Source organism: Rhododendron vialii, chromosome 4a (assembly GCF_030253575.1).
Source record: "Rhododendron vialii isolate Sample 1 chromosome 4a, ASM3025357v1".
Taxonomy (NCBI): Eukaryota; Viridiplantae; Streptophyta; class Magnoliopsida; order Ericales; family Ericaceae; genus Rhododendron; species Rhododendron vialii.
In genome coordinates, this window is record NC_080560.1 from 29719789 (window position 1) to 29742188 (window position 22400).

The 22400-nt window shown below is 39.6% G+C and overlaps 2 protein-coding genes and 1 long non-coding RNA gene across 5 annotated transcripts; 2 read left to right on the forward strand and 1 right to left on the reverse strand.

Annotated features, from left to right (window-relative positions):
* Positions 1 to 1125: 1125 nt before the first annotated feature.
* Positions 1126 to 15120, reverse strand: LOC131324696 (uncharacterized). 3 transcript variants are annotated; one of them, XM_058356775.1, is made up of 6 exons: positions 14716 to 15120; positions 12900 to 13125; positions 11612 to 11714; positions 2595 to 2679; positions 1716 to 1810; positions 1126 to 1606 (listed from the first exon to the last, which is right to left on the reverse strand). In XM_058356775.1, exons 1-6 carry the CDS (start codon positions 14900 to 14902, stop codon positions 1508 to 1510), a joined length of 795 nt encoding a protein of 264 aa, XP_058212758.1. In that variant the 5' UTR covers positions 14903 to 15120; the 3' UTR covers positions 1126 to 1507. The 3 variants fall into 3 exon arrangements, with proteins under 3 accessions (XP_058212758.1, XP_058212757.1, XP_058212756.1); XM_058356774.1 differs by having other exon boundaries at positions 11573 to 11714; positions 14722 to 15109; XM_058356773.1 differs by having other exon boundaries at positions 11573 to 11714; positions 14716 to 15105.
* Positions 3726 to 14695, forward strand: LOC131324697 (uncharacterized). The gene is made up of 3 exons (XR_009199417.1): positions 3726 to 4828; positions 12273 to 12388; positions 13913 to 14695. It is a non-coding gene; the product is annotated as an uncharacterized LOC131324697 (long non-coding RNA).
* Positions 15121 to 18513: 3393 nt separating the features above from the next.
* On the forward strand, positions 18514 to 22207 carry LOC131324695 (expansin-A9-like). Its single transcript, XM_058356772.1, has 3 exons — positions 18514 to 18851; positions 20647 to 20965; positions 21666 to 22207. Exons 1-3 carry the CDS (start codon positions 18566 to 18568, stop codon positions 21973 to 21975), a joined length of 915 nt encoding a protein of 304 aa, XP_058212755.1. The 5' UTR covers positions 18514 to 18565; the 3' UTR covers positions 21976 to 22207.
* The last annotated feature ends 193 nt before the right edge of the window (positions 22208 to 22400 follow it).

Below are 22400 nucleotides of genomic sequence, written 5' to 3' on the forward strand. Positions count from 1 at the left end.
GCATGCAGAGGCAGAGCAGAGCTATGTATAGACCTACAAGATGTTACTGGGCAATAGCATGAATATCCAAATACTGACTATTTCAAAACCCAAAAGGTTGATAAGATTTGCAATTGTTGTTAAAAAAAAAAAGTGTTCACATTGAAATAACCAAATTTAGCAACCTTCTTAGCAACAAACCAAATTTTGGCCTTTGGATAACCAAAACTAGCAACTTTTTTGCCAATAACCAAATTTAGTAGACCCCACCCGACATAATTTAAGTGAACTCGCATGCTCAGCTATTGTAACACACACGCCTTCCTAATTGGTTGCTGAAAAGGCAAATTTAAGTCAAATTTCGGCATGTTGCTATGCATAAGCAGCATAACATACACAAACATAAAAGTGATGGACTCTACTGTCAAAACTTGTGCAACATGAACTAGGACAAGAATGTCGGTCGGGCGTGTATGTGCCCATAAAGAGGTGAAATCTCACCATCAAATTAACCAGAAGCAAGACTCCACTTAAAAGAAGTTGCATGGTGTCCATCCTGCAATTTGTTCAGTCACACTATATATCATGCTTTGCTTCCCAGTTTGTTTAAAAAGTAGTAGCAACATTTATCTGCATAAGGACATGTTAAGTTGGCATACAATTTCCTTTGAGCCAATTAGACTTCCTTCCAAAAGTGACCGTCTCTCCCCAGGTCAAGTTCCTCTTCAGACCTCTATCCTCTTTACCCCTCCAAACACTCCTTAGGGGTCCTATTCCGGACCCACGTTGATAATCCATACTTGAGGCTTTGCAAGACTTTGGCCGGAAGTTCCAAAATGTCTTGAAGACCCCGGTTTACTAGTTGACCAGCTGGAGACTTTACATTCTCCCGTGTTTGACGCATCAATCAGGAATTGAATGTACAGTGGTGACTCTTGGGAATTAGTATAAGAGATGAATATGTAGCTATGTATATTTATAGATGCTCAGACCTATCCATACTGTTACTTTTGTACAAGAACATCCCTCCTCACTCACAAATGTGTTAACTAAGTAACCATTCTTATTGATTACCAGCACAACAATAACAGACCCGATAACACTTCCATGATCAACATCTCAGAACACTATATGAAGTTCAGGATATTGATAGAAAAGAGAAACTTTGATACACCAATTCAATTCACAATAAAAGCAACATCCTATATATTCCAAATGAAAAACCTTTGTAAGGCATAGAATGGAATATAAAAGAATTGCAAGTCAAAATTCTAAACCCTAGTAAAACATGTCCTTTTACAGAGGTGCTGAACCCTAGTTTACATATATACGCTAGACTTAAAAATACCCTCTTACACTAGAGGTGCTTAATTCAAGCAATAATCGATTATTCTTACAAACTCCGTATTAATACAGGACACTAAATTATTCTCCTCAAAATAATAAAGAAATAAAAACATATTAATGCTTAAGCATATATGAAGGTTGAAAAATCTACAATTAAAGTAAGCAATTCGTACATGGAGAATCACTGGAAAGGAGAAGCAACTGGAGCTGCAAGACCTAGAAACCGCATTATCCTGAATCGGCGATCCTTTCTCATTGACTTCAAGGAAAAATTAACCTCCTGGATAAAAAGGGAGAGTAACCTTCAGTTTATCAATCTCTACTAACATGCAAATATATATGTGTGTGTGTGTGTGTGTGTGTGTGTGTGTGTGTGTAGTACGACTCACATCAAAGTGAACTTTTGGTTTCCGTTCTCTCGTGCCCCTTCTTCTCTCCATGCAATCACTTTCTGTTCTGCTTGAACTTGATGAATTCCACTTATCTGTTAATGCCACAATAACAAGTTTCTAATTTGCAGAGAATATACCAAAGAATACATCCACCGTGGAAGTTATGGTAATGGTACATAAATAGCTGTATCGTCTGTGTACAGTGAGATCCAAGTAAAATGAACAGCACAATGATAATAATAAATGGATTTTCCACGACACATGCCATCTTAAGGTTTCAGATACACAAATATCTGTGTGTGCATTTGTGTGTGTATTGGTAATGCTTGGTTTTCCGGACCAGCTTGCATACACCGTGGAGTCTAATACCTACAACGCCATAGTTGTTCCTCACGTTTAGGCGTGGGAGTGAAGCGGCCTTAAGCGTTGCTAGCAAGTGAAATTGAACCTAAGACCTTAAGAGGAAGCAAATCTCTAAGTCTCAGCCCTTCATCACTAGGCTATATTACACAGGTTATAAGGTGAAAATTTACTTGAGTTGACTTTTCATTCTACGTTCGCACTATTATTAAGGCAAATGGTGTTTTTGATTCAGCACGAATGGTAATCGCAAATGTGAACGTAATTTCTGCATTTCATCTGTAACTCGAAAAACTTTAGATCAGGGCCCTGTAGGATGACTTAACGACAGATTAGAAAGAATAAAATTTGGAAACCATCCCAAAGTTACACTCTGGTGGAATTTCATGAATAGAAATATCTTGAGAGTTGACTGTTGAGCCTCAGACTGTAAAGGTGGGGAGGACCAGCTCAGCAAAAGATCAAAAAGCTCTCAACAAGAAACTGTACAGAATATATTGAAGAAACAGTATGTACCAGGTGATCGATCTCGTGTAATTGAACAATTAGGATCATCTGATGATTCAGTGAACTCTTTGCTGAAACTTTGGCACTCTAAGGCCTGCAATGATATAGAAATCAGATTGAAACCTTTATACAGGAGTAACATATGAAACTCTTCCAAAGGGTAATAAATACTATCTTCGAAGGAGTGGAAAGATAAATAAATAATAATAATAATAATAATAATAATAATAATAAAAAGTGACATCCATGTGCCAAGTATCAAGAGTAGCATATGAAACAGATCAATAATCTAATTAAGCTTCATAACATCGAATAAAACTAGCTCATAAAGGGTGATATTACTAACTTCGACAGAAAGAATTGTCATTCGTTAGACAATATCTACATATTAGAATCATAAATTGTAGCCGTTTTGTTTCCCATCTGACTACAGACAAACCATGCATATCATCCTACAGAGAGACGCTACAAACATCTCATTTGCTCTATAGATATGCACTGGGTTTGTTTCTCCTGCACACTGTTTAATACAGTTTTTTGTTGGTTGTGAAATATGGGACAGAATCTCGACCCCACACGAGGACGTGTGTTCCTAAGTGGGGGGAGATTGTGACGCCCCGCCCCTGGAAGTTCCAGGTAGTGGTCGACCGGCCTGAGGGCGGTTGAAACCCGAGCGGGGGCTATCTAATCGGTGACCAGAGGGGTCAGCCGGGGGTGGTCCCACATCGCTTGGTGAAGTGTAAGTCATGTGCTATAAATAATAGATCGACATCCTACCTTGTACAAGGCCTTTTTAAAGCCATGAGAGCGTCAAAGCCCATTGGAACTTCATAGTCAAGCATGCTCGCCTTGGAGTAATCCAAGGATGGGTGACCTCACTGGGAAGTCTAATGGGGTTTGGTGTTCAAAGCGAACAATATTGTACAAGGTGGGAGCGGGTCGTTACAGTTGGTATCAGAGGATTGGTGACATGGGATCGAGTGGGTGATCAGAGTGCATAGCGGAAGCATGAAATTCATATTTTTTAGTAGACAAATTTCAGGGACGAAATTTCCGAAGGAGGGGATACTGTAATACCCCGTATATTAAAAGTATTGATTTTTGCATATAATTAATTGGTGGCATATAAGTGAAGGTGTGTGCACGTGAGATGCTAGCTGAGAAGTAGGTATCAAGACAAAAACATTTAGTTAAGGTACATGTGTTAATGTTCAAGAGGAACAAGTGTATAACTCTTTGAATAGTCAACCTAGCTACTATACTTATACACTTTGTATTAAGAAGAAGCTATTTATCTGATAAAGAGAGAACAGTAGAAACTCGAGGGAAAACAGAGAGGGCCGTGAGGTGGAGAGTGGAGCAATCATCCAACCCATCACGGTGATGCATAGCGTAGCAATTACAGTTGGTGGTTCACGGTGGAGGAGTGTCCATAATAAGGTCACGATCTTACTTAAGGTACCAAGCCAGGAAGTATATAATATGCTCTAAATCTCCAGAGTATTCCTTTTGCAAGCCTTTGTATTCTACTCGATCATCATGTTGTTTATTGAATTATCTGAATTCATTGTTGGAATTGAGTTATGTGTTATGTATGGGGGTTGGGTGCCGTGGAACTATTTAGTATATGATCCAGTGAAGTTGCCTACTGTGCTAACGGCCCGAGAAGCCTCATTATAGGCTGGGTGTGGCAAGTGAGGCCGGTCACTGGTCATTCACTGAGGAGGACCTAATATGAGGTCGTATTATGTGGCTTGTTGTTGACTCCGTGTCGCTAATTGGTTGGTCTCATTTATTGTGAGCATATCTATTCTCGTCGTATTGTATACTTCCTGGGGGGGTTTGTGTTGCAGGTTGTGGAGACGAGGATGGCATATCGGGTTGTCGGTGGTGGAGTTATAACCGGCTGGGTGTTTAGGCCTAGGTGGCTGCTATTATTTAATCTCAGATAATTGTAAACTCTTTTCTTTTGTAAGTTTTGTATTAATGGCAGATTGTAGTCTTGGGTTAACACTTTGATTATTGGAGGTGGTAGTGGTGCTTGGAGAACCGGGTCGTTACAAAAATCCACATACTCCCCAACCCAAATAACATGATACGAGCAGGTTAAGTTGCAAACCAGTATACTCTGATCAATATCGGACTTTGAAAGGTTTCCAGCAGGATCAACAAAAGCACTGGAGCAATAGATCGAAGATATAGCTAATAAAACTGGAACATATCCTTAATGTTCACTGCCTAAGGTATGCTGAACTTAGTATCTAATACCAACATTGCATCTCATGGTTGAATGGAATTTTACTAAAACATGGCAATCAACATATTGGCCCTTGAAATCAAATACAGTTGAACTTACTCCAAGGGGGTCTGAGAAAAGCTGATACTAAAAGGGTGCACTTCTAAAATTTCTCAACATTAGGACGAGAATAACTTTATCGAGATTTCGACAAAACCTTGTTCGATTAGATGCATTATAGGCACAGAAATAGATAACTAGGGGAGGAAATAACGAAGAATGTCCATATCAGTTACAACCTCAAAATTTTCATCAAAAGATAACAGAGAGAGGAGAAATAAGGCCCTACAATACTCGTTGAACCACATTATCCCTGGGGGGCCATGGCCCCAACCCCTTCCCCCCGAGGAATGGCATAGACACCCATGTATCCATACAGCAGTAGCCAAATGTGAATGTTGTTGTACTTTAGAGAACCCGACAAACATTTCAGTAATAGGCCACCATTACGTGAACTTACTATAATCACTGTTTCTGTTTGTTATTCAAATTAGAAAGGCCCAAAGGACCTTATATTTCTTTAGTTAAATTACCAGCTGACTAGCTGAGTCATTTTTTTCCACTTCGGGAACATTAATTCAGATTAACAAATGAAATGCTTTCCACAGTTCAATTTCAAAAATCAAGGACTGAAGGTTATTTGTCTTATCTATAGAGCTCATTTTCTCAAGTGTTTTGTGAAGTTCACCTCAAAAAACGCACAAGAGAGCTCGCTTGCCCTAGTGCATATGTTTGTAATAAAGGGAGATGGTCCCATCTGAATCACGAAGTGTACTAAAATATAAGTCCTCTTCACGACGATTATACTGAGTCTCGTCAGAGGATATGATTTTAGAGGAAGTTCGTATCTGCTAGGACTTAGTTCAATATTCTTCCACGACTCCATGTAACAGAAAGCATTGCAATAACATGTTTGTGAGAAGGATAGTTGCTACAAATTTAACTGAATTCATTATAACATCCCATCAGTTAATCACTAACTGAGTTTGTAATTTGTAAGAACTCGCTGCCCAAAACGTCCAATGATTTCACCAGAATTAGCATCTCAGAGTAATAATACTAGTAGTGAAAAAGAGACTGGTAATTCTGCTACGGTACTGCCTCACTACATCTCCTAGACCTGCTGTATAGCAGGAGCTACGCGCAATGGCTTCAACCTTCTAGCCTGTTTGCATATTCTTTTCTTTTTACCTGTTTAAGCATACAAAAAATTAATCACCAATCGAACAAGACATAATGGAACTGTGGGTACATGCCAGGAAGTCGTAAGGACTGAAGGAGACAAGGTCACCCAAGGAGCGATGGTCACCACGGCCGATGAGCAATAAGGCCAGAATGAAGGACAATGATTCTGGACCCACCCCTGAGGTCAATGATTTACACTTGAGCTAGAGGCAAGGCCCAAGTTGCTCAGGACCGAAGGAGGAATGTGGAATGTAGGCTTGAGCTCAACGGATTGTCTGAAGGCCCAAACTCCACTAAGGAGTTGGACTCCAGACCACTCTTAGAGAGAGAGGCAACTCTGTTGACCGAAGGTCAAGCTTTTTTAGGTACTTATTGTTGGAATACTAGTATATTGTGTTAAGTCCCACATTGCATAATTACATTGTGCAACGAACTATCTTTTTATATAAATAAATGATTATGTGTGAGGGTTAATTTAACACCTTACACACTTTTTCTCTCCAAACAACATGGTATCAGAGCGGGTTCTTAAACCGCCGTTGGAACCCTAAACCCTCACCTTCGACAGCCACCACTATAGCCAACAGCCACCACCTCCACCCCCCACCATAACCGCCAGCCACCCTTAGCCCTAAATCAAGTGCCGACTGCCACCTCCAGCCCTAAATCAGTGCCAACATCATCAACGCCTCAAGTTCCAGTGCCGACGACCACTGTACACTCCCACCCAGGGCCCGTCGACCACTGGCGATCCATCCCCACCCCTCGCCGCCGTCACTCCGGCCTCCGGCGACCCTCCTCCGCCCTACCCAGCCTCTGGCGACCCCTCCTCCGCGCCACCCAACGGTCGTCGACCACTGGCGCCCCAAGCCCAGTCCTCGCTGGCCGCTGCCCTACATTTTCCGGCCTCCTGCGACTCTGCCTGTACTCGAACGACCTGGGTTTCCTGATTTCTACTATTTTCAGACTCCAATCTGTGGATTCGTTGCCGTTTTACACGATTCTTGCAGTATCTCTTCTGTTTTCGGATGTAATTTGTTGATTTGTTACTTCTATCTCCGTTAATGCTCAGCTTCTATCTCCGTTAATGGTGTTTCTAGCTCAGTCTGGTTCGAGTTTTATTGTTCATCAGTGGTTTATGTTGGGCTGCTGATATGCTCCTTTATTGGTGGAGCCATTGGTGTTTTTTGGATCACATGTGATTATAGTGGCAGCCTCTCTATTTTTGGTTGTTTATTGATTGTTGGTTTCTCTGGCTCTTGACTTTATTTGCAATGGGCTCTGGTACTGAGTCTGTCTCTAGTTCTACTTCCGCTGTTCGTCATTCTTTTCGGTCTCGTGAGAGGTTATCTATTACCTCCACCTTGTTGAATGGTCGAAATTATGTTGTTTGGGCTAAGGCTGTTGAGGTCTATTATGTGGGGGAATCAGAATGCCATTACCTTACTGATGACCCTCCTACGGCGACTGCCGCATCATATGGTGCTTGGGTTCCTGCGGATGCTAAGATTCGGGTTGAGCTTTGGAATAGTATGGAGGAAAATATTAAGAATACTCTGGTTTTCTTATCTACTGCGAAGAAAGTATGGATGAAGGTTAAGGAAATGTTTTCTGAGGCTGATAATCTCCGCCGGACTTATGCTCTTCGTTAACAATTCTTTTCTCTTGAACTTGGCAGCTTATCCTTGGAAGAGTATTATGCCAAGTTCTGCGGCATTTGTGAAGAGCTCAACACTTGTGAGCCCATTTCTTCAAATATTCAGGTTATGGAGCCTCAGTGTGAGCGCTTGCAGGTGGCTCGTTTTCTGTTTGGGTTACCTTCGCCGGCTTATGATTCTATCCGGTCTAATATTTTGGGTGATAGAGATTTACCTTCTCTCAGTGAGGTGTTCAGTCGCGTCCGCCAAGCCTTTGTTTCTGACCCCAGTGCTGTTGATTTGACTCCTGCTGCCCACTCGGCTTTGGTTACCACGGTCCCTCGTGGTGGTACTTCTTCTCGTGGTTTTGACCGTGGTGGTCGAGAGTCAGGGGGAGGCCGTCGTGGTCCTCCTGGCCGTGGATTTGGCCGTGATTCTGGTAGTGGTGGTCGTAGTCGTGACTCTGGTAATAGTGGTCGTGCCCATGGTCGTTACTGCACCTATTGCCATGGTACTAATCATACGGTTGAGTATTGTTGGATTCTTCATGACCGTCCATCTGCGCATCAGGTTACCGTTTCTGAGGATATGATGGCTCCATGTTGCCTAGCTCTGTGCCCAGCCCCGTCCCACGTGTTGTTACTATTCCAGAGGATGAGTATCATCGCCTGATTTCCCAGCCGCCTTCTCATGTGTCCTCCTCCTCCACTGCTACGTTCGCTCAGAAAGGCTCCACCTTTGCTGGCCTGGCATCTAATAATCCGTGGGTTATTGATTCTGGTGCTACCGATCATATGATAGGCCACTCTATCCACCTTTCTGGTTCTCGTCCTCTTGTGAAGCCTTCTCGTGTCGCCTTGGCCGACTATTCCTCTTCTAACATTGCTGGTTTGGATTCTATTATTTTTCATTCTTCTCTTACCTTAGACTTTGTTTTACATGTTCCTCGTTTTCCCCATGGTCTTATGTTTATTAGTAAACTAACCCAATCCTTAAATTGTTCGGTTACATTCTTTCCCAGTTATTGTGTTTTTCAGGATCTCCAGACGGGGAAGAAGATTGGTGGCGGTGTTGAGCGTGGTGGTCTATACTATTTTGACACTGCCGACCCTTCTGCCTCTGTTGCTCTTCAGACTTCCGTATCTCCCTATGAGCATCATTGCCGTCTTGGTCATCCCTCTCTTCAGACTCTCAACCAGTTGGTTCCGTCGAGTCATAGTCTTCGGTCTTTGCCATGTGAGGTCTGTGAGTTCAGTAAACATCATTGTGTTTCTTTTCCTCCTAGAGTAGAGAGTCGAGTGTCTCGTCCTTTTCATTTAGTTCACTCAGATATTTGGGGTCATGTGCGTGCTTCTTCACGTGGTGGTTTTCAGTATTTTGTTATTTTTGTGGATGATTATTCTAGGCTTACTTATGTTTATCTCATGAAAAACCGGTTAGACTTGTACTCCATTTTCAAATCTTTTTATATGGAAATAAAAACTCAGTTTGATATTTCTCTTCGTCTCTTTCGTTCTGATAATGCTGGTGAATATTTCTATAATGTTTTGTCTGCTTTTTTTTATGAGCATGGTATTCTTCATCGATCTTCGTGTTCTCGCACTCCCCAACAGAATGGGGTTGCCGAACGCAAGATACACCATTTGACAGAAGTTGCCCACGCCCTTTTAATCCAGATGACGGTTCCCAAATCTTTTTGGGACGACGTCGTTCTTACTGCCGGATATCTCGTGAATCATATGCCCTCTCGCGTTCTTGGGGGCCAGATTCCCTATAGTATTTTGCACCCTAATTGTTCTTTATATTCTTTACCTCCTAAAATTTTTAGGTGCACGTGTTATGTTCATGCCCTTGATCCCGGCCGTGATAAACTTGATCCACGCTCTATCAAGTGTGTATTCCTGGGGTACTCTCGGACTCAAAAAGGTTATAAGTGTTATTCTCCCATTCTGCATCGCGAGTTTGTCTGTGCTGATGTTATGTTTCATGAGACGTTACCCTATTTTCCGACTTCATCCCATGGGGATCAGTCTGATTATATGCATATTTTAGTTCCTTCCGGGCAACCTCAAAGGAAGCACCCCCGATGCAGGTATATGTTCGCCGTGCCAAAGCTGTACCACCTCCGCCTGCCGCTGAGCCTCCTTCTCCATTGCGAGATCCGAGTCCACCTCCATTGGCCCCTACTGTTCCACCTTCTCCTCCCATTGCTCTTCTTAAAGGTATTCGCACTTGTACTGTCTCTCATCCTATTTAGCATCCTATTGCTAAATTTGTATCTTATGATCATCTGTCTCCCACTCTTCGTGCTTTTACTGCCTCTGTTTCCTCTATCTTTGTTCCTAAAACTGTTCAGGAGGCCTTGTCTATTTCTGAGTGGCAGACAGCTATGGAGGAGGAGATCTCTGCGCTCCATGATAATGGGACTTGGGAGTTGGTTCCTTTACCCTTTGCAAAGTCAACTATAGGGTGCCGCTGGGTATTCACTGTGAAATATCATCCTGATGGGTCTGTTGAGCGTTACAAAGCTCGCCTCGTTGCTAAGGGCTACACCCAGATATATGGTGTTGACTATGCTGAGACGAAGGTCAACCACTGGATATTGTGTTTTTCTTGGTGGCAATCTTGTTAATTAGAAGAGTAAGAAACAGACCATGTTGCACGGTCTAGTGCAGAGGTAGAATATAGAGACATGGCTCACACCACATGTGAGATTGTGTGGGTGCGATCTTTTCTTGAGGAGATAGGATTCAATGTGCAATTGCCTATGAATTTGTATTGTGATAACCAAGCAGCAATTCACATTGCATCCAACCCCGTATTTCATGAGCGGACTAAACATATCGAAGTTGATTGTCATCTGGTGCGAGAGAAGTTGACTGATGGTGTTATAGCAACTCCCTTCGTGTCTACAAGTGCTCAATTGGCTGACATATTCACCAAGTCATTATTTAAGGCCTGGCTGGAGATGTTATGTGACAAGCTGGGTTTATGTGATATCTATTTCCCAGCTTGAGGGGGAGTGTTGGAATACTAGTATATTAGTATACTAGTATATTGTGTTTAGTCCCACATTGCTTAATTACATTGTGTAACGAACTATCTCTTTATATAAATAAATGATTATGTGTGAGGGTTAATTTAACACCTTACACACTTTTTCTCTCCAAACAACACTTATCATACCTACCCTTGAAACTGAAACGTCACTATCCTTACCTACCACCTGACACCTTGATCACTGACTTCTGATCATTAGACTGTCAAGCCTAAGGCTTAGACCTCACATGACTACTATCTACCTTCTGCAAGCTTCAACACTATTCATCTGACTTCATAGGTTTGGCCTCTGCCCTCATAGGACTGCAACCTTCAGATGACCAGCCATTGAGGACCTTCCACGAGTCCTCGGTCCAGCTGGACCTCAGACCATCTCCCACCTATATAAAGGACCCTTGCCTCTGTCCAATACATTACACAACATGGCTATTACTTGCAAGGCATTGCCCAAAGCATGACTTGGTCTCTCTACTGCCACTCTCACTCTCTCTGAAGGATCTACCTTGGGCTCTCTCCTCATCCACCTTTGGCACCCCGAGCCTTCAGCATCTTGTTGGTATCCTGGATTACCTTCAGGGCTACCATAGCCCATCAATGTAGCTCACGGGAACAAATCAGTCAATTGGTTCCTCAAAAGATGTTGTCAGCCTAAGACCTATTAGGCATAAGTTGACATTTTAATGGCACTGACAATTACCAATAGGATGCACATGTAATATGCTTAAGAAATGATAAAAATCTTATGTAACATGCATAAACAGGATAATAATTACGAGTGGTCATTGAGCTACAAATTTGTCTCAACTTACTTCAGCAGGCCATAGTTGGCGAGCAGCTTTATCCCATACCGTGCTTCCTGGAGTTATGCAAAAATTACTACTCTCATTGATTTGAGATTTATCTGGGGTGAACTGTTTCCCTAACGTATCACTTTTCTGTTTATTAGAATTCCTACAAAATGATGGGACAAGAAGAAAAAAATTTAATCAGTGAGAAGTAATATGTTATAGTTACCATGAAAACACAAGCATGCTTTTTCAGTAACTAGACCAAATAGATATCTTTGATTACTATTTTTTTCATAACAAAAGATCATTAAGATGTCCCACTTTTTTCTCAAATACCAATCAAGTGTAAGGTCAATCAAAATATAATGAGTATTTTATGCATACACGAACAAATAAATTCATGAAAATACATTAAGAAGTAAACTTTGTCAAGAAGAAGAGCACCTTGGCTTTCATGTTTCAGATCATTTATAAAAAGACCCAGATGTAAACACTGAGTTATTCAATTTCTGAAGTAAAAAACTTTTTACTTTTTTTTGGCAGATAAAAAAAATTTATATGGAAAGGTTCAATCACTGGTGTGTCATGACTCATACTAACTAGATCAATTTTTTACTTTTTTTCCAATGAGAAAAAAATTAACAAAATTTCATATGAAAAGGTACAATCACTGGTGTGTCTGCCATGACTTGTACTAACTAGATCAATATTCTCAATCTAGGAATAGAGAATGCTGAAGAGTGGCAGACAGACTAATCAAGATTCAAAATGGGAAATGGGAAAATCTTGGACGGGTATCTCATACATCCAGATCATAAGCAGATGCAATCATCCAAGGTTTCTTCATTTCTCTCCAAACATTGCTGTAAAATTGAATTTCTAGCTAAGGGCATTTTTATTTAATGGCAATAGAGAAACAAGTAACTATCTTGCCTAGGGATGTAACAACCAGAGCCAAATAAGGGATTTTTACCCAATTTCTTGCTCAGGCTCTCACTTTTTTTTTTTTTTGATCAGTTCAGGCTCTCACTTAGTTCCTTCAAACTAATACAAAGTGAAGGGACAAAGACATGGAGGCTTTTTTGGTTAAGGGTGGGCCCAAGTAGGTTCACATATATAGGAAAGAGATAGAAGGGAAAGATATCCTGATTCGAAGCACGCTTGCTCATTTTGCATGTGTGATTGAGTACTGACCAATATCTTAATTCCCTATTTTATAGTTAGTCCCTTTTACTAAGCGAATAAGCTTAATCAAGCTCGTTATCGAGATAAGATAAATGCTAGTTAGCACCCTTAGTCTCATGCATCCAACGGTGCTCGCACATGAAAATCTTTCTACAGTACAAACCTGCCACTCCAGGCATCAAAAAGTGCATTTTCACTGACTGATTCAACTTCTATCACTGGAACTTCAGTAAAGTTTGAGAATAAAGTTTTTCTTAAATCCTCAAAATTGCTGCATTGGACGGCAGGGAACTGAAGAATGTTTTCTCTCGTTGTCCTCATTTCTTCCAAATTGGTGATAGTATCACATCCTGGTTTGTCTTTGCCTCTCGAGGACTCCAACAATAAACCTGTTGCAAAAATGTTCAATAAAAATTAGCAAAAGAATAAGATAAAGAAAGAACTAATTCGGTGTTTAAAAACAAAAAATAAATAATATGACAAGCATCAGAACTCCTGAAAGTCTGCTTAATATAAAATGCTTCTCCATAACAAATGGACTGCTCTCAACCTATATGATCTAGGTCTATGAGCAACAGTGATTCAAAATTTCTAATTTCCTGAGTCTTTGCTGCTTGACGTTTGAAATCACAAAACAATTCACCTCATAATCCTAGTAAGAGTTGAGAGAAAAGAGAGGCAACCACCTAACCCTAGATTTTCCAACTATTCCCCTGCTAACATGCATGATCATCCAGTCAAAACTTTTCTCTCCAGTAGATAATTCATTTATCTTCTACCAGTAACCACTCAGCCGGAGAATGAAATAGTATATGCAATGCAACCAAGCGAGAAGAGAAGAGAAAATGTCTATAGATGCCAGGTTTCCATACTCCTCGTAACGATAGACCGATGATATATCACATTTATCTTCAAGATGTTACCTTATCCAAATTCACATCACTCAGCACACTATCAAAACACAACATACAGAGCAACCAAACAAACTTACAAAAGATGATATGCAACTAAATGATTTATCGGCTTTATTTGTAAGTTTGATGTATACCTTCGTATGCCAAAATATGTTGACGTGATAATCTATTTTTAGCCCTGTTTTAGAACTGTATTTAATATACATGCTTTGCCATTCACTGAGCTCGTCAGCTGACGGATTTATTCCAACTTCTTTTTCAGGCAAGTTGGGGAGTTAGGTAAGGACTCTGGCGGCATCTCTACTTCACATCACTCAGCACACTATCGAAACACAACATACAGAGCAACCGAACAAACTTCCAAAAGATGATATGCAACTAACAGGGAGGAGTAGATTGTCGATTGAAGAGCCAGAAATGGTCAACACAAGCTCATAAATGAAATCAATATTCCCGTAGAGAAAGATCAAGCCAATCTTTAACAGAATTGGACCTGTATCGACTAACCACATGTAATTAACTAACTATTCAGCAGTTAAAACAAAAGTACAATGACAACTTTACCAATACCACCAAAGTATACCTTTTGTCTGAATTAACTGGGGCCGGTTACATGAGTGATGAGTCATTCACAAAGTTACCAAGAACTTCATAATCAATGGAGTTTAATAAATTCACAGCCTTCTTAACCACAGCATCCCATTACAATGTTCTATCAAGAACTTCATAATCAATCGAGTTTACTAAATTCACACCCTTGTTAACCACAGCATCCCATGCCAATGTTGGCCTTTCCCTCCCCTTAACATTCTATCAACAAACTATGTACCGAACTTCGCAATAATGGTAGAATAAAACTCCTATTCAATTAGGAAAGGAATTTGACCTAGATCAACAAAACCACAAACAAATAGCTAAATTTTTCAGCAAATAAACCAAGGGGACGAATAATCAATCCCAACGCAAATAAGCAAAGCAATTCAAAGAAACTGAATCAATTCAATTCAATCCGATTATAAAACCACATTTAACTAACTTTATCTACATCAAAACATAGAGTTGCACCTTTACCAAGAGGACTGTTGGAGAGAGCGGAAGAAGAAGAAGGAAAAGAGCAGAAGGAGAGAGAGAAGTCTGTGCGACGTCGTCTATGTCCCAAGGCGCTTCTCGGTTGCTTCCACCACTTAGGTATACGATCAATTTCGTGTACTTTTTGTATCTTGTTACTCTTAGGCGCCTTTTTCTTCGCCATTGCTGTGAATTGAACAATTAGGACTAGATTTTAGAGAGAGAGAGTAGCATAGCGGGAGAAAGAGAAGTTTGAGAGGAGGCGGAGAAGAAGCACCAGCAGCAGCTGGAGAGGAGAGACATTGAAGACATGAAATTTGGGTGTGTCCTGTGTATTCGTATTGGAGACATGAAATTTGATTATACAAAATCAGATATGACAATTTCTTGATAAGTGAACCAAATGAAATTTTGCTTGGTTTTTTTTTTTTTTTTGTTTGCATAAGATTTTATAAATGATGATTATGACTTCATGGAATTAAAAATGATTGATTAACATAGTTGTAAATTGGAAAGATACAAAATACTTATAGAATGAGGGCAATTGGGTCAAAAAATAGGAAGAGAAAAGATATCTTCGTCTTTTCACTTTCAATCCTTTAGGATTGGATTGTGAATATCACCGGATTGCTGGTATGGGTCATCCCATTGAATTGGGGGATACGTAATTCCGTTGGACTAGTAATCCTATCAACAAAAACCAAACCAAATCAAACCAAACAACAAATAAAAATTTTCCACCACCTTCCTAGTTCTATCCCACCCTCCAAGAGGGTTATCAAAACACGCCCTAAATGTACGTGTATGTTGGTTTGATATACACTTGCGTCCATTGGTAGTTTTTTTTTTTATCAAGGAAGATGATTTTCATTCATGAAAGTCCGCACTTGTAAAAGTAATTTCATTCAAAATGAAGAAAGAAAAAAAAACACTAATAAAACAATCTCATAGCAAAGAGATCCAAAAGCACAAAATTAAACTTATTTCCTAAATCAAGAGCATCAAGCTCTCTCCAACAAATAATGCAAGGCAAACCGAACTCAACTTTGGCAATAGTGTCTCGGTAAAAACAAAAGACAGACTCTAAGGATTCTGAAGAATCACATCAAAGTAAACAATGAAGCATAAATGGAATCCCATGTCACAAAATACAAAGAAACAAATTGAAAGAAGAATCCATAAGACTAGAATTAGAAGCAGTGCCAGAATACAGATGCCAGATATGCAAAGCCATGTTCCAACCTCTATATCTTCAATATTCAAATTTCGAGATTCCCAACCTCACCTACTCTATGGCCTACATGGGACGCGCGCGGCAGTGGAAGAGAATAGAAGATGGACAATGAAAAAGAGGCAGTGGTCAGTCGGGTAAAGAAAGCTATGAAAGATATGTATAGGAAGAGCAGTGAAAGAATGGAAGTGTCAGAGTCCAGCAAGCATAGGTGGGGCTAGTGGAGGAATATTGGAGTGAGGGGAAGAAGAAAAAGGAATCTCATTGAAGAAGATGTAAGAGCATCTCTAATTCAATACCTTCTAAATTTTTATTTGAGATGATCAAATTAATCTATTTTATTTGAAAAATAAATTTAGAGGATTGTACTATTTATCTCAATTCCAATCCAACACTCTATTTCTCAACTCCAACACATATTTGGAGGAAATTTTCGATTTTTTCCTTCATCCTCTATAGAAGATCAAAGTTCATCATTCCAAATGGAGGAGAGTTTTAGAGGATGGGTTGGAAAACATTTTTCCTCCAAAATGAAGAAATGGAGTATGGGTTCGAGATGCTCTAAGAGCGTCTCCAATCCACCTCTATTTCTCCAAAATAGAGGATGGATGTGACATATTGAGGGAAAATTTTATAATTTATTCTCTTTTTTCTTCATTTTTTGTACTTTTTGGGAGAATTTTTGAAGGACCTACCGTCCTTTTTAGAGTTTGGTCCTCCACAAGTAAATTTGGTCCTTTAAAAATGGAGGACCAAAAGTAAATTTGGAGTACAAAATTCCTCCAAACTTTAAAAAGGACGATGGGTCCCTCAAAGATTCTCCCAAAAAGTACAAAAAGTGAAAAAAAAAATGGAATAAATTACAAAATTTCCCCTCAATATGTTACATCCATCCTCTATTTTGGAGGAAATGGAGATGGATTGGAGATGCTCCAAACCCTCACTAATGGGGGGAGAGAAACTACAAATGGAGAGGGCAGAGCTCTCAAATCTAGCTTCTTGCTGCCCCGTCTTATCAATGAACATGGACAGATAGAGGAATTTTTTTTTAAGCAAGATTTAGTTTGAGCGGAGATTTAAGTAAAATCAAGATGCTATTCTAAAACATACTAAGGGAAGAAAGAGAAATGAACCATCTTTTGGCGATTCGGTGTGGAATATATGATGAGTAATGCTTTCAGCAATACAACGAGTATAAGTTTGTTGAAAAATAAAGGGTATTTTGCAATCCTTTTCGTTTCAAATATGTATGAGTCTTTTTAGTCATTATTTCGAACAATGCTAGAATCATATTTTTAAGGACGTATAATTTTTGTTACTTTACTTGAAATTATTTTCTTCAAAAATGCTACTCCCTCCGTAAGTGTTCATGTTTCTATTTTGGGATGTTTCAAAATAAGTGTCCTCTTTCTAAAAATAACCATCAAAACATGATGAAATTCCAATTTTACCCCTAAAAAGTACACATTGATTTGACAGCTTTTTTATATTCGTGTCATTTTTAGATCGACAATATCTTTTAATTTATAATATTCTTCATGATTTTAAAAAATTTGTATAATAAAACTAATTGAAATATATCAAACAAGATCCATGTTACATAGTTTTTGAGGTTTAAATTGAAAGATATAAGCGATTTCCATGCATATAATTAACTTCACAGGTTTTAAGTTTAATTTTGAAAATTTAGAGTAGAAATTTTTGACTTCTTAAAATGTACGATTTCCCGTAGAGGACACTTAAATTGGGACGGAGGGAGTAAAACAATGGTGGTTATACTCGGTGGGGTTAAGGTGGTGGCTATGGATGTTGGTGCTCGATGGTATGGGTGGCAGCAGTAAGCAAGATGGAGAGGAAGAGAAGGTGCCGATGGGGATGGTATGGGTGGCAGCAGTAAGCAAGATGGAGAGGAAGAGAATGTGACGATGGGGGGTCAAGGGGTGGCTATGGGTGCTGGTGTTCGTGGGAAGGAGATATGAGGAGTAATGACTGGACTGGAGATGAAAATAGAGATAGGCGACTCATGGCCGAGATGTTTGGTCAAAGTGATGAGAATTACTAGTACCGTAGGTGTTTAGTTATCTTGATGCTATAGAGGGTAGTTTCGGCATTTAAACATCCAAAATGATCACATTACAAGATTGGTCAACACCTCCAACGTTATCTTAGCGGATGAGAGGGCTCTTGTATAAATTGTTAGAAAGGATAATAAGGGAGAACAATGTGCTTTAATTATAGCTGGACAATAGATTTGCCTAAGCTCTTCAATTGAACTTGGGGAGGGAGTTTTAGCCAAATGTAGCTTTGGCATAGTGTTGGATACAATGGAGGCTCTTAACCAACCCTTTTTATTAGGTGCATCACAAAATGATATTACAGATCTAGAGAAAAGTACAATTTCGTACCTGTAAAAGAAAACAATATATAGTGGTCCAGAGTAAAAATCATTTCCTTTGTAACTGCCTAATTTACTGATAACCTTCCAATTTCTACACAACATTAACAACCACACAAACTTGTCTAAAAATGAGTATCGAATGCAAATAAACTTGAACAAATGAGAGAGAGAGAGAGAGAGAGAGAGAGAGAGAGAGAGAGAGAGAGAGAGAGAGAGATATGCAAGTTGGAATATATCCTCAAGCTGAAAGCCTTTTTCCCAATTATGTACGACTAAGGATCACATCCATGGCATCGCGTTACCAAGCCCGGTTGCAATGGTGGTTCTTCTTGTTGTTTCCTGTTCTTGCGCTGCTGCTCAATGTCCATGTCCAGGCCGAAAACCACATTAACAACCCTACTATACTAATGCATCCCAAGCACCATAAACCCGCTTTCAAGCCAGGCCCTTGGAAGAATGCTCATGCTACCTTCTATGGAGAACCTGATGGCTCTGGAACAACACGTAAGGAAAAAGAGACCAATTCTAACATAATCTTATTCTGAATCCTTCCCTACATTGACTTGTTTATTTTTTGATAACTCAAAGAGTCTGTGCGCACCTTGACGACGTTTGGTTCAAAAAATGCACCGTAGAAATATGCCGTTGCGTTTTGGATACCGTAAGATGACCCCGGTGCCCACAACTTCTATGAAAAGCATCATACAAACCGGGAGAACGAATAGGGGTTTAGAAAGTACTGCCAATAGGAGCAAAAAGAGAAACAGAATTTTTCCTGCCTTCATCGACATTTCTGACGGTTTAGGTTTTGAAGGAGGTTTTTTGCGGTAATGAGTGGTGGAAGATAGATAGAGATAATTTATTAGGGAGGTTTTGAGAACCAAAACAAACACAGTCTATTAAAATATTGCTTTGATAACGTTGAAGTAGCCCCATGAAAAAATTAAGCTGTTTTGATGGCCTGCAACTTTAAAAGTGATGAGATCTAGATTTGTCACACCCACATCTAGATTTAAGCTGTTTTGTACACTTTTCTGCCTGCCAAAACCTTAGATACGATGGTGAAATTATACAGGTAGCTATATTTATTTGTAGAAGGCTATATGATACACACCTCCAAAAATTGGTCATCAAAAAAATGCGTAACTGACACAACAACAACAACAAAAAAAACGTTAGTCAAACCAAACAATGCATAACTAACACCAAAAAACTGCATAGACAATTTCAACTGAAATAGATGGGTATCCAAACTGATCTGACCTTATTGGAACAATTTTATTGAATTTTTTCCTAATCATGGGGCGGTTTTGGTTTTCGTTTTGATATCATCTATGATACCCTGCCGATTTCGATTTGGCCATTTGAGTGTGGTTAAGCAAGCATCTGTACTGAACCCAAACCAAATCCGACACCGATCCGCAACTTCAACAAAAAAACATATGCAACTGATACCATAAAAATGCGCAACTAATGAGCCAAACAATATGCGTACCATACATCAAAGACAATCATGCATGTCATATACTAAAAAAATGTGCACTATCCTTCAAAACAATTCGTACCCTATACTTCCAAGGTATTCCCCTCTCGTAACTCACCAAAAATTTGCGTAATTTCTCCTTTTTTGTTATTTAGATGAAAACATAGCTTATATTAATTAGCATACAAGGTTATCATTTACTGAATGCCATTTATGATTTGTGAAATGCTCTGGATAACTGTATTATTACTATTGATCGAACTAGACAGGGAGGAAGTGCCGAAGTGTATCTCACTGCTTTTTTGTGCAGTTAGTAGCTAGGAGGTCACGGATACGCATCCAACCCTCCTTAGGGTATGACCTCCTTGTGCAAAAAATAAAAAATTGAAAACATATATTTGCCAAGCTTGGCCTAGGTTTAGGAAATCCATAAATTTGAATCTAAAAAGAAAGAAAGCAGAAAATTATGTCAAAGTTGGACACGTAAAAATCAATAGATAACCTTGTAGCGACCATCGACTTTTCTATGATTTTCTCTTCATAGTTTTAGTGTCTATACTCAGACGTCTTTGGCCTAATGGCATCAGAAATATTTAAGTGCAGGAGAAAGGTCAACTCCAAACACTAACTTTTGCCGATCAACCAAAAAAATGTTTGTATCCATCGTATGGCTGATACTGAAAGATCACCTCTCTGTTCACCCTATAAAATATGCATGATGCTAACCTTGTCAACGCCTTTCATATCAATTTAGTCTTGTTTAATTTTGTTACAAATTATTTTTCAAAACAAAACCCTTGAGGAAATTATATGCAGAAGGAGCATGTGGCTACGAAGATGTCGAAAAGGAAGGATATGGCTTGCAAACTGCCGCGTTGAGCCAAGCACTTTTCAACAACGGACAAACCTGCGGGGCTTGCTACGAAATAAAATGCGTGAATGATAACCAGTGGTGCGCGCTGGGACAACCGTCTCTCTTTGTCACGGCCACCAATCTCTGCCCACCAAACTACTACCAATCAAGTGACAACGGAGGGTGGTGCAACCCACCTCGCGAGCATTTCGACTTGTCTCAACCTGCTTTTCTCCAGATTGCAGCATACAAGTCTGGCATTGTTCCAGTTCAATATCGAAGGTACATATACAATTAGCTTTTAAAACCTTTTTTTTTTGGGTGAATTAAATTTTATTAACAAAGCCCAAACTACAAAGCGAAGGGACATACCCCAGACGTTCAAAACGATCAGCTCAAAGAGCAAAGCAAGAGTCATAAGACCAGACCTGCTGACTAGGAAACAAGCAATGATATAGAACAAAAGCAAACAAATTCAGCAGCAACCAAACGCATCACTTGCTTTTCCAACTGCTGCACTTGAAAACCATGATTTTGGAAAATTCTTCTATTTCGTTGCCCCCATATGTAATGGATTGATTGATGCAGCCAATGAGACCTTAAACACCTGGCATTTTATTCGTTTGTTCTTCAAAAGATATATCTGTTACTTGATGTGATAGTGAAAAGCTATACTAGAATGGTATGATAATGGCATTTTGTGTGCTTGTTAATGGTATTGATCGTGTTTGTAAATAGCGAGCATATAAACTTTTCATGCAAATCAACATGAAGATCATGAAAACAGGGTGTGTTTAGGAGTGAGAAAAGAAAGAGAGAATAGAATACCCAGATGATAACTCTCCAAATATACCTAGTTTTCAATTTGCAAGCCATTTTTGCATGCTTTTCATAAAAACGAAAAACAGTTGCAACGAGCCTTGTTGCGAACAGGAGTTGTGTGAAATTTAGAACTCGGATGACATTTGAAAAAAATTTGCAGGGTTCCATGCAAGAAGGAAGGGGGAATTCGATTCACTATAAGCGGGAATCCTTATTTCGTTATGGTCTTGGTATGGAACGTCGGAGGAGCAGGGGATATCACAAGCATGATGGTGAAGGGAAGTAACAAGGTGAAATGGACTCCAATGCAGCGCAACTGGGGCCAGAAGTGGCAAACCAACGCCCAGTTAGTAGGCGAGTCGTTGACATTTCGAGTCAGAGCAAGTGATGGAAGAACCTCAACTTCCTGGCATGTCGCCCCAAAGAACTGGCAATTCGGCCAGACATTCGAAGGCAAGAACTTCAAGTAGAAGATATAGATGCCGCATAATCAACACATGCCTAGGGTGAAAAAAATAAATGAAAATTTCATCTCCTAGATAGGATTCCATATCCTGAAGGCATTAGACTCTGTTTAGTTACAGTTTTCAGAATGAGTCTTTATATAAGACCTTCTAAAAACTTGTTGGGTTGACCAAACTATATTTTGTAATCAATCTTTTATTGTATAAGGGTACTTCACAGATCAGTGTTGGAGGCCAAGATGTGACCACTTTACTTATAACAAATTAAAAGAACGCAACACTTGCCATTCCAAACATTTTAGGCCACTAATTGACTTTTGATGACATATTTCATTAACTGAATAAATAATTTATTAAGTTTTACAACATTTGTTCGGCATCAACCTGTAAATTATTCTTCAATAAAAAAAAGGACAAACCCAGTGCACAAG

Bases quoted from the DNA above. Each gene is read 5' to 3' on its own strand.
- LOC131324696 (XM_058356773.1), bottom strand. From the start codon at position 14,902: ATGGCGAAGAAAAAGGCGCCTAAGAGTAACAAGATACAAAAAGTACAC. The intron at 13,126-14,715 runs GTGCAACTCTAT...TTTTTGCAACAG, and splicing joins CAACAGTCCTCTTGGTAAAG to GTTTATTGTTGGAGTCCTCG. The intron at 11,715-12,899 runs GTTTGTACTGTA...ATCATTTTGTAG, and splicing joins TTTGATGCCTGGAGTGGCAG to GAATTCTAATAAACAGAAAA.
- LOC131324695 (XM_058356772.1), top strand. From the start codon at position 18,566: ATGCAAGTTGGAATATATCCTCAAGCTGAAAGCCTTTTTCCCAATTAT. The intron at 18,852-20,646 runs GTAAGGAAAAAG...AATTATATGCAG, and splicing joins TGATGGCTCTGGAACAACAC to AAGGAGCATGTGGCTACGAA. The intron at 20,966-21,665 runs GTACATATACAA...AAAAATTTGCAG, and splicing joins GTTCCAGTTCAATATCGAAG to GGTTCCATGCAAGAAGGAAG.